General features: G+C 56.0%; 2 protein-coding genes across 5 annotated transcripts; one reads left to right on the top strand and one right to left on the bottom strand.

Moving 5' to 3' along the window:
- Window positions 1-1,034: 1,034 nt before the first annotated feature.
- SPOUT1 (SPOUT domain containing methyltransferase 1) lies at window positions 1,035-7,715 on the top strand. 4 transcript variants are annotated; one of them, XM_080667865.1, is made up of 12 exons: window positions 1,035-1,402; window positions 2,132-2,177; window positions 2,478-2,603; window positions 2,693-2,852; window positions 3,057-3,146; window positions 3,257-3,306; window positions 3,502-3,632; window positions 5,122-5,194; window positions 5,300-5,398; window positions 5,899-6,001; window positions 6,175-6,322; window positions 6,966-7,715. In XM_080667865.1, the coding sequence occupies exons 3-12, from the start codon at window positions 2,516-2,518 to the stop codon at window positions 7,137-7,139; spliced, it is 1,116 nt and encodes a 371-aa protein (XP_080523991.1). In that variant the 5' UTR covers window positions 1,035-1,402; window positions 2,132-2,177; window positions 2,478-2,515; the 3' UTR covers window positions 7,140-7,715. The 4 variants fall into 4 exon arrangements, with proteins under 4 accessions (XP_080523991.1, XP_080523988.1, XP_080523989.1 ...); XM_080667862.1 differs by having other exon boundaries at window positions 1,397-1,481; XM_080667863.1 differs by lacking the exon at window positions 1,035-1,402 and adding an exon at window positions 1,474-1,652.
- Window positions 7,115-10,326, bottom strand: ENDOG (endonuclease G). The gene is made up of 3 exons (XM_080667870.1): window positions 9,547-10,326; window positions 8,481-8,590; window positions 7,115-7,466 (listed from the first exon to the last, which is right to left on the bottom strand). The coding sequence occupies exons 1-3, from the start codon at window positions 10,060-10,062 to the stop codon at window positions 7,184-7,186; spliced, it is 909 nt and encodes a 302-aa protein (XP_080523996.1). The 5' UTR covers window positions 10,063-10,326; the 3' UTR covers window positions 7,115-7,183.
- Window positions 10,327-11,487: the final 1,161 nt, after the last annotated feature.

Raw genomic sequence — 11,487 nt, 5'->3', positions numbered from 1 at the left:
GAGGTGAGGTGACCCGCCCAAGGCCATCCAGCTGGCAAAGGGAGAGTGGGATTAGACCCTGGGGGTGGGCACCCGAATGGGAAACAATGACAGCTCCTGGGTTCATTTGGAAGGAGGTGCCAGAGACTTATCTTGAAGTTGGATTTGCAGAGCAAGCCCATGGGTTTTGCTTATACAGTTAACTGGGGGAGCTGATGGGCACATATAGTAAAACATATTGGGTCTTCGTCACTGGTTCCTGGCACAGAGCTAAAACCTTTGGAATTTCCCGAGTGATAGGAGTGTCTTCCGTTATTCATAACAAGTCCACCTGATCATGTGATTAGAGGTCAGAACTTCCAGCACCAAAGAAAGGAACTGGACATTGAGTCCAGTCACATGGCCAATGATTTAATTGATCATGCATCTGTATAAAGTCCCATATAAAAACCCAGAATCCATGAGTCATAAGGAGCCTCTGGGTTGGTGAACACATCCGTGTGCTGGGAGGTGGGCGCATCCAGAGAGACATGGAAGCTTTGTACCCAGCCCCCAAGACCTTACTCTGTGCTACCCGTCCAAGTCTATGTGCCCAACGCTCCAAAATGCAAAAACTCCAAGCATCAGAGTCTGGAGGGAGGAAAGGCTTATTGACCGAAGGTGCCAATTGGGAAGATGCCCTAGCAGTTCCTCAAATCCATCTTAAGAAAATACAGAGTTCAGGCTTCTTGCCTGGCCCGCGTGGCTCATGGTTTGATTCCCAGTCAGGACACATGCCTGGGTTGTGGGCTCAATCCCCCATGTGGGGTGTGCAGGAGGCAACCAATCAATGATTCTCCCTCATCATTGATGTTTCTCTCTCTCCCTCTCCCTTCCTCTCTGAAACCAATAAAAATATTTTGAAAATAAATAAAGTCTAGCCCTAGCTGGTTTGGCTCAGTGGATAGAGCGCATGTCTATCCACTGAAAGGTCCCAGGTTCGATTCTGGCACATGGATATTTTTCTCTGGCTCTCCCCCTGCCTTCCGCTGTCTCTAAAAACCAATGGGAAAATAGCCTCAGGTGAGGATTAACAAATACACACATACATACATAACGTCTCAATTAAAAGAGAGAGGAAATGAACGAACCTTTTAAGAATTGGATTAAGTGATCTGCAAGGTCATTTCCAGCTCTGAATCACACTCCAGTTTGGGGCCTCAGGGTCCCCATGTGTAACGCCAAGCTGAGATTTGAGTGTCGCGCTCCACCGGAGCCGGCGGGCGGCTCGAAGGTCCCGCACACTGACTTGCCTCGAGCCGCGCCAACCACTGCGCAGGCGCTCCCAGCCGCGAGAACAGCCCAGCCCACGCTCTCCCGCGGCTTCAGGCCCAGGCCACGCCCCCGCACGCCATCGCCTCTCTAATTGGGCGGCTCGGAGGAGGTGAGTCTGATTGGCAGGACGTGGCCCAAGGTGCGCGTCGGCCATGGCGGAGCATGGGAGGAAGCGGCCCTGCGGCCCGGTAGGTGGCGAGAGGCAGGGCTCCGGGGCAGGACCGGGGCTGGGGGCGTGAGAACGAGCCGCGTGGGGCCCCGTGGCGGGGCCGGGCTGTGCCTCCCGCTCCCTCCTTGTCGCTGATCTGAGGCCAGAAGCCCCGAGGTGTCGCATGCTGGTGGCCGAGCGCGTGCGGGAGGTGGGAGCCGGGGTCTGAGCCACAGCGGGACAGCGTCAGGTCACCCATTGCCGAGGCCCCGAGAGGCTACTCTGGCCGGGCCGGATTCAGGAGGTGGCACCCTGCGTGCCATCCCGAGCCCTTTTGTGGCCTATCTCTTCTGACTCCCAGGACCTGTTTCCCTGAACCTGTTTCCTCTTCTCTCCAGTGGGAACTCATTCAACAATTTTTTAAAAATGTTATTGATGGATTTTAAAGAGCGAGAGCGAGAGATGGATGCATGCATTGGCTGACTCTTGTTTGTATACCCTGATCGAACCTACAACCTTGGTGTATCCCGACAAGGCTCTCACCAATTGAGCTACTCGGTCCTCGTTCAGCAATTTATTAAGTGCTTACTCTGTGCCAGGCCGGGTCCCAGGCCCTGGGGTACAACAAGTGGGACCCCCTCCCAAAGTGACCATTTAGCCTCACTCCTATACTTCTTCCCATTCTTCCAGGGTGAACATGGCCAACGGGTTGAGTGGCGAAAATGGAAGCAGCAGAGTAAGTAAGGGCTGGGGGTGAGGGTGAGTGTCTGTGCTGACCCTTCCCCAGGCCATTCCAGTAGTGCACATCCAGACTTTGGGAAAAGCCACCAGGGGTGTCCCCTGTGGGTCCCACAGCACCCAAGATGGGAGGAAAGGGTCAGAAGCCCCGGGAGGCTCCCCTAGCTGCTCACCCAGCTCACTTGAGCACCTAGGCTGGCCTGACCTGAGTGGGAACCCCGACTGCACTAAAAGGTCATCATCTCCTCCCTCCAAAATCCCTCTTCTCTCCACCTATGTGGGGTGTCTTCTTATCCAGAGAAAGAGGAGAAAAAGAAGTGGAAGGATCTTAAGCTGATGAAAAAACTGGAGCGGCAGCGGGTGCAGGAGGAACAGACAAAGCGCCAGCAGGAGGAAGAGGCAGCTGCACAGAGAGAGGACCAGGGTGAGCGGACTGTGTCCTGGGCAGGGCGGAGAATGTCATATCTGGAAGGGACCTTAGGCTGACCACGAACACCCCTCCCTTGCCCACAGGGAGGCCCTACACCCTGAGCGTGGCCTTGCCTGGTTCCATTCTTGACAATGCCCAGTCGCCCGAGCTTCGCACCTACCTGGCTGGCCAGATTGCCAGAGCCTGTACCATCTTCTGTGTGGATGAGATTGTGGTGTTCGATGAAGACGGCCAAGAAGCCAAGTGAGGGGCCATTCTGCAGGGTACCAAGCTCAGGGAGAAGGGGGAGCTTCTAGAATTGGCTTGGGCTTGCCTGAAGTGAGAACCGTGCCTGAAATGCCCCCATTGTAATCCTGGTGGGTAGAGCTGCAAACCAGGGTGCTGCAGAGGTCAGGGTGGGTGGACGAGCTCTTGAAGGGAACATGAGCCCTGTCTCTTTCTCTCCAGGACTGTGGAAGGGGAATTCAAGGGAGTCGGCAAGAAGGGGCAGGCATGTGTACAGCTGGCCCGGATTCTGCAGTACCTGGAGTGTCCACAGTAAGGGGGTGAAGGGCAGACTTCCTGAGCAGGGGGGAGGGAGGGTCGAGGTATAGGTCAGGCAGAGGTGGCCTCCCTGGGAACTTCCTGAGATCTGTGTCCTTTACTAGGTACCTAAGAAAGGCATTCTTTCCCAAGCACCAGGATCTACAGTTTGCAGGTAAGGCTTGGGGGGGTCTGACCCCCATTTCCCATGGATCATTCCCAGATCCTGAGAAATTGCTAGACAGCTGGGAAAACAGGCCCAGGCAGAGCAGGCCTATGTCTGGTGGCAAGAGGCAGTCTATGACAGAGCTGGACCTTGGACCAGGGTTCCCTGCCATACCTCTGACCCCTGACCCCTCCACACCCACAGGGCTCCTGAACCCCTTGGACAGCCCTCACCACATGCGTCAGGATGAGGAATCTGAGTTCCGAGAGGGTGTCGTGGTGGACCGGCCCACCCGGCCAGGCCAGGGCTCCTTTGTGAACTGTGGCATGAAGAAGGTAGGAATTGGAGTGTGGATGAACCCACACTTCCCAGATATACCCTGGCGATGGAGAGCAGGTCGGGTGTGTGGGTGGGGAGCCTTGGACCCAGGCATCTCTACCCACCAGTTCCCCACTGATGCTGGTTTGAACCAGAGAAGTGATTAAATCAGGGCTCAATAGATAAAGCCAGGAGTGAATTTATTGTTTTTTAAAAGCAAATCAACAGAAAATGGTCCTTGTGCTTTTATTTTTTATTTTATTTTTTTATATATTTTATTGATTTTTTTACAGAGAGGAAGGGAGAGGGATAGAGAGTTAGAACCATCAATGAGAGAGAAACATCGATCAGCTGCCTCCTGCACACCCCCTACTGGGGATGTGCCCGCAACCAAGGTACATGCCCTTGACCGGAATCGAACCTGGGACCTTCCAGTCTGCAGACCGAGGCTCTATCCACTGAGCCAAACCGGTCAGGGCGGTCCTTGTGCTTTTAAAAACAAAGCAAAACCCTACAAAAACAAGTTCGAAGTCCCTCTGGGGCTGCTCCAGGCCACGCTGGGGATTGGAATGATTCCTTTGCCACCTATTGACTCTCAAGTCTCGTAGGGTCAGAGGCAGAGACATGTCAATGTGTCGGGTGCCCTCCCCTCGAACAGACCAGCTGGGTCAATGGAGGGAAAAAGGGGACATACGTAATACTTTCAACAATAAAGATTTATTTAAAAAAAAAAAAAGAACAGAAATAACTGGCTATACAGATGAATGGAGAAAAGCATAAGAACCTTCAAAAGAGAGAGCGCCTTATCCAGAACTCAGAATTGGCACAAAACAAACATCTGTTATTCATCACAGTGCCCTTGTAGTGAGCGTTTACTTCATGCCAGGCCCTGTGCAGCTAACAGTAGCCGTTGTTTGTGGAATGCCTTCTGTTTGGTGGGTGAGGAAACAGGCTCAGAGGTTAAGTGATCCACTCAAACTCCTATGGCTAGTAAGTGGCTGTGCCACCAAAATGAGGAAGCTGAGATTTCATCTACTCACAAAATATTTACTTCCTACTCTGCCGGCCCAGAGCATTCGTTTGAAAAAGAATGTTTTTTGTTGACTTTTTAAGACAGAGAGGAAGGGAGCGGGAAGAGAGAGATAGAAACATTAATGAGAGAGAAACATCAATTGGCTGCATCTTGCATGCATCCCTCTGGGGATCAAACCTGCAACCCAGGCATGTGCCCTGACCAGGAATCAGATTGGTGACCTCTTGGTTCATAGGTCAGTGCTCAATCACTGAGCCACACCAGCTGGGCCCAGAGCATTCATTTTTGACCAGTGTCTTGTGAAAGTCATTTTGCAGGAATGGTGTCTTGTAAGCAGGTCCGGCTCAGGTGTGAGGGCTAAGGTTGACGTGGACCCTTGAGGTCCCTTGCCAGCCAGATTCTCCCACACCTGGGCGAGTGGTGACCCCTGCTGGTCCTGTGGGAAACCACACCCATGTCTGGCTTCCCCCTAGGAGGTGAAGATTGACAAGAATTTGGAACCTGGGCTTCGTGTGACCGTGCGCCTGAGCCAGCAGCAGCTCCCGGGTATCTGAAAGCTTCCTCATCCTGGCCACCCTGAGGGCTCAGACCCTCCTGCTTCCACCTCTTGTCCCTCACCCCGTCTTCACAGCCCCTCCGCTTTCCCTCCAGAGAGTAAGACCTACCGTGGCAAAGTCGTGTCGTCTCAGGACCCTCGTACCAAAGCTGGTCTCTACTGGGGCTACACGGTCCGGCTGGCGTCCTGCCTGAGTAAGGACAGAGCTCCCTTTTATGAATCTCCTTCCTCTCTGCGTGGCAGGCCACAGAGCCTTGCTTGACCCTAAAAGTCAGACCAGAGTCCTTGTCCTGCCAACGTGCTCTGTGTCCTCGGGCAGCTGCCTTTCCTGCTCTGGGCCTTGGTCTCCCTGATTGCTTTACCTGGATGCTGTTCAAGACCTCAGAGGGATAGTATCATGGTCGATTAGTAATGTCTCTATGGGGTTGGGAATGGGGGCAAAAAGACCAGAGAAGTCAGAGGTGCGGTACGTGTTCTCAAAGTCCTTCCTAGCCACCCTCTGCTTTGCTTCTGCAGGCTAGCACAGGAGTGGCCTCTCCCTGATCAGTCCCTGACCTCCCAGGAACAGGGGAGGGCCTGGATGACTCCCTTACCTGGGTCCCCTTCTCCACACCCCACCCAGTACACACACACACAGCCAGGCAGCTGTGGCTTGTGGAAAGCAGGACCCCTACTGAGCTGGCCTCACCCCCAGGTGCTGTGTTTGCTGAGGCCCCCTTCCAGGACGGGTATGACCTAACCATCGGGACGTCAGAGCGAGGCTCGGATGTGGCTTCTGCCCAGCTTCCCAGCTTCAGGTGGGTTCAGCTTGGGGCAGGGGCTGGGGAAGGAGGAATGGAGCCGAGGACCAGTCTGGTGGGGGCAAAACTATAGACTGGGCCCCTACTGTGAACGGGGGCTGAGCGCTGTGGGGCAGCTTTCAACGTGGCCTTGACGAGCAGTCAGTGATTCCCGCTACTGTGGGTGCCAGGCACGCTCTTGTGGTGTTCGGGGGCCTCCAGGGCCTAGAAGCTGGAGTGAGTGCTGATCCCAACCTGGAGGTGACTGAGCCCAGTGTCCTCTTCGACCTGTATGTGAACACCTGCCCCCATCAGGGCAGCCGCACCATCCGCACAGAGGTGAGCCTGCCTACCTCCCCTGCTCCCAGCCCCAGGCTGTTCTGAAGGTTCAGCCGCCGGCCAGGGCCTTGGGGTCTAAGGCGGTTGCAGCTCTCCCTACTGCATACCCTGCCCAAGGCTGCCCTGAGCCGGCCTTCTCTGGAGATGGCCTCCTCCCCGCTCGGCCTCTCACCGCTGCAGACTTGTAGCAGGGACTGGATATGAGTGAGCTGGGAGTTCAGACTCCTGGGCGCTGGTGCCTGTCCAGCTGCTCCCAAGCTGGGTGACCCAGAAGACCCACCCACCCCTGCTCTGGGCCTCCACTTCCTTCACTGTATGCTCAGTGTTCCACGCCCTCGAGTGTGACCGCAGCGGACAGGGCCCTCTCCTGAGAGCTTAGTCCTGGGCGTCCACAGGACCTGTGGCCCCACTTCTAAACTCGGCACAGGATGCCGGACCTGCGGACTCTTGGCTGGGGCTGCTCTGCTGCTCCAGTGGCAGACTGGCAGGATGACACTGGGCCTGACCTTAACCTCAGGGCCCTGCTGGAGGCAGCAGACGCCAAGGGTCTGGGTCCTGGGCAGTCAGGCACGGAAGACAAAATGGGAGCCAGGGCACCTGCCAGCCTCCCAGGCCCCAGCCCATTGCCGCACTTCTCTTCCAGGAGGCCATCCTCATCTCCCTGGCTGCCCTGCAGCCGGGCCTCACCAAGGCAGGTGCACAGCTGAAGGTCTGTCAGGCACTAGGGAGTAAAGCAGCCGTGGCGAAGCCAGAGGTTCTTGAGGTGTCACCTGGGACAAACACAGCCAAGACTTTCTCCAAAAATAACCATCTTTAATGCGACCCAGCCCACGCACCCTCAGTCTGGCTGGGCTGCTGCCCTCACTTGCTACCTGCAGTGATGGCCTTGAGGCTGCCGGCCCTTGCCAGGATATTTGGCACAAAGAGCAGCCCCGAGGCCCGCTCAATGCTCTCGATGGGCACCAGGAAGCGCTCCAGCGGGATTGCCTCATCCACAGGCGCATTGGGCATCACATAGGAGCGAAGTTCAATTTGCCCGCCTGCTGCCTCCAGGATCAGCACCTTGAAGAAGTGGGTGGGCACTGCCACGTGGTTCTTGCCGATTACCTGGTACTTCACATAGGATTTCCCATCAGCCTCTGTCCTGCAAGCAAACCCAGGCACACATGGCCTTTCAGGCTCCCAGGGAGTCTGGTTAGACCCAAGCTGCTGCCTCCAGGAAGCATTCCTTGACTTGACCCCCAAGTTGTGTCATGCTGTTGGAACAACCGCTCATGAAGCTTCTGTGCTCTCCTTGGCTTCCCTAACAGACTGGGAGCTTCCTGCAAGGTAGACTCTTATCCTGTTGTCTGCCGGGTCAGGCAGATGGTGGCAATAAACGCTACTGAAAGAATCCAGCCTCCTACGCATCCGCATTCATCCATGCAGACACTCGATGGCTGCCTGTCTTCCTGTGCAGGGCGAACACCAAGTGGGCCAGGCAGTGACAGCTGGATTCCCAGCAACAGCACAGGGGTGGGTATACAGCAGGTACCCAGAACACTGCGCTGTGGGGTGACTTCCACACTAACCCTCAGCAGAGTCTACTCCACTATAACAGGCCTCAGGAGGCACTTGCTCATTAAAGTTTATCAGTGCCCCGGCCAGCCCATGCTGAGCCCTATGGTGACATCCACCTGTTAGGGCCTGGATCCCATCCCATCCTATGGCATCACTCACCCAGTCTTCAGTGGGCCGGGAAAATCACTGAGCATGCCCAGGGGATGCTCAGGCCCTTCTCCCTGGGAGGCAGGCCCGCAGAGGGACAAGAGGGAAATCTCGGGGAACAGAAGGGTTGCTCCGAACAGAGGGGAGACTGAGGGCCGGAGGCTGGTACAAGGAGTTTTGGGCAGAACACAAGGTTGGGGGTTGGATGTGGCAAGAGGTGATGTAAGAGGAACAAGGGCAGATGCAGGGCCTGGTGCCCATGGGCAGAAGAGACAAGGTCTCTGACTGTATAAGTGAATTCAGGAGCCAGGCAGGTAATGGAGAGGCTCACTAATAAGCCAGATGACTAGTGATCTGGCAGTGTTGACCCAGAGCCTGGGATGTGCCTGGAAGGGGTGAGAGGGAGACCCTGGTACTCCCACCCCCACCCACTCGCCCAGTCTAGCCTTACTTGGGCAGGAAGAGCGGCCCTGTGCAGACATAGACATTTTGGTAGGTGCGGGTCAAGCTCCGGCTGTACTTCTCCAGGTTGTTCCAGGCATTCTGGTTGAGGTGGGGCACCTGGTAGGAGAGAGGGAGCTCAGAGACTGGCTGGGACCTTTCCTCTGTCAGAGGCCCTACCCTGAACCCTGAGGAGTAGGCACGGCCACCAAGCCCGAGACGCCTGCAGGGTGGAGACAAGCTTGTAGAGAAAACTGGTTCAAGGAATGAAAGTCACTCCTTTAGGCCACTTGGCCATGAGGGTGGGGCCTGGACCGAGCTCAGGAGGGTGCTCCCCAGGGGCTCATGGGAAGGCCAGTTCTCCCAATCTCCTTTTCCCACTTTGAACCACAGGCAGAACCCAGCTGGGGCCGTCTTGACCTGCTCCCAATTCCATCACTTGAGCGCTCCAGTCCTCAGTACAATGTCTAGTCAAATGGGTAGGGGACTGTGCCACTGGGAGAGCAGAGGTCGGACCCCCACACTGGTCTTCATCCAGTGGGTGCCAGGCCGCTGATGGAGGGGGGCTTGCTCGGGGTACACAGTGACTGCTAGCTACCAAGAGCTGACTGCCAGCAGGTATCTCCTTTTACTCCCCGGAGGCAGGCGGAGTATGACAATGGCTGAAAGCTCAGGGTCCTACAGATTGCATGGGTTCCTTCCGATGTGACACTGGGCAGTCACTTGGCCTCTCTGGGCCTCAGTTCCCTCATCATAACTAATATTTACTGAATGTTTGCCATGGGCCAGGAAGTGTGCGCAATACTTTTATATGCACCAGGTCTATAGTCCTCCTACTGCAAAACGCAGGTAAATGACAGTAATTCATTGCCCCATTTTACAGACGAGGAAACGAAGCCCGGGGCCTCAGGGTCAGACTGCAGAGCGGGTGCTGGGCGCGCAGGGCTCGGTCCCTTCGGCTTAGTGAGCCCTGACCTAGCTCGCGCACTCGGCTTCCCCGGCTTCACAGTAACCGAGGCTCCGAGAGCCCAGGGCTGGCCTCGCCTTCCGTCGGCAGGTCGGGGCGCGGGCGCTACCTGGGGCGCGATGTTGCTCAGGTAGAAGGTGTCGTCCATGGCTTTCTGGCTCCAGCGGTGGTTGGCGGCGGCGGCCAGGTGGCCGCGGTCGAAGCCGCTGCCGCGGTAGTCGGCGTTGGTGGCGCGGTGGTACGCGTGCACCGACTCGTCCTCGCGGAAGTCGCACGAGCGGCGGTCGCCGTCGCCGCGGAGCCGCTCGGGCCGCAGCTGCTCCACCACCCAGAGCGCGCAGCGGGTGCGCGGGTCGTAGCACAGCACGTACGACTCGCGGCTCTTGAGCTGCGCCAGCCCGGGCAGCCCGTACTTGGCCAGCTCGCCGGGTCCGCTGCCCGCCAAGGCCCCGGGTCCAGCGGGCACGACGGGCAGCTCGGCCGCCGCCGCCACGGGCAGCACTGGCAGCCGGCCCAGCAGCCCCGGCGCCGGCCGTGCATCTGCCCGCTGCCGCCACCAGCTCTCGGCCGCCGCGCCCAGGCCGGCGCCCAGCGCCAGGGTCAGAGCAGCCCGCAGCGCCCGCATGGCCGGGAACGCGTCCGCAGTGCTAATGGAGGGCGGCCCGAGGCGCCGGGGAACGCCGCGACCTCGAGGCGTTGGGACCAGCGAGACTCTTAAAGGGGCCGCGCCGGCCTGTGGGCCCACCGCGGGGATGGGGCCGGGTGGGGGCTTGAGTGGGCGCCATGTCCTTCCCTTCCACTCTCTAAGGCTCGGAAGAACTTAGGACTCTAACGAAGGGAGTAAGACTAACGAAGGGAGACCACTCGTGATTGGAAGTCATGGTTCCTTGCCCTTTAAGATGCGGCGCAGTCATGGTTCCTTGCCCCGAGGGGCGCGGCACCGGCGTTTTTGTTTATGATTGGCCACCGCTAGGGCCGGCTCCACGCCGCTCCGCCTCCTCACGGGTCTCCAGCGAGGACCCCCTCCTCTGCGCCTGCGCAGAGAGCTCCTACTTTGTGAGCCTGGAGTCAGTTGTAGTCCAAAGGGCTTCCATCACTACATTTAATCCTCAGAAGAGTCTAGAGAAGAGCTCCTAGTGGCAGAACAAGGACCAGACAGCGGAGTCCGTCCTAAGAATTGCACCACAAACCAAAAGTTCTAAGGCCAAGATTTTCTTATCACCCAGAGAATAAGGATGCAGGCGGCCCATCCTAACTGCTGTCTGGAATAGAAACTGGTACAATTCCAGAAAGCAGCTTGGCAGTATATATGAAAAGCCTTAAAAAGTGTTTACCTTTTGCCGAGACCGGTTTGGCTCAGTGGATAGAGCGTCGGCCTGCGGGCTGAGGGGTCCCGGGTTCGATTCCGGTCAAGAGCGTGTGCCTTGGTTGCGGGCACATCCTCAGTGGGGGTTGTGCAGGAGGCAGCTGATCGGTGTTTCTCTCTCATCAATGTTTCTGGCTCTCTATCCCTCTCCCTTCCTCTCTGTGAAATATCAATAAAATATATTTTTTAAAAAAAGTGTTTACCTTTAAACCCAGTTAGAGGACTGAGCTGGGAAAATAAATCGGAAACGCAAGGATTTCAACGAAACTTCCTCGCAGTGTTATAATATTCAGAAATAGAGACTGGATTTCCAACATTGTTAGTATATTAGAAAGAATAGTATATAGCCTATAAAAAATTAAGTCATACAGCAACTTGCTCAACACCTACCATGTGGGGGCTGGCAATACACAAAACTATATATCAAGACAATTATGCATTTCAGGGGATTCTGGGCATAAAAAGAGATACTTGCAAGGGCCCTTGAGGGGCAAGGGAAGGAAAGCAAGGATTGTATTCATTGGACCCTAAAATGGACAGGGACTAGGTATGTTCCAGGTTCATAAATTGTCCCGCTCTAAGTTCATTTGAATAGCAGACCTGACAAGTATTTGAGGTCAAAACCCTATCATGCATTTAAAAATTTACCATGTTAATAATTCATTTGCTTGGAAAAAGAAAGAC

Source organism: Plecotus auritus (assembly GCF_963455305.1).
Source record: "Plecotus auritus genome assembly, chromosome: 5".
Classification (NCBI taxonomy): Eukaryota; Metazoa; Chordata; class Mammalia; order Chiroptera; family Vespertilionidae; genus Plecotus; species Plecotus auritus.
The sequence above is the reverse complement of the archived record's forward strand: the minus strand, read 5'-3'. Positions and strand labels throughout refer to the sequence as shown.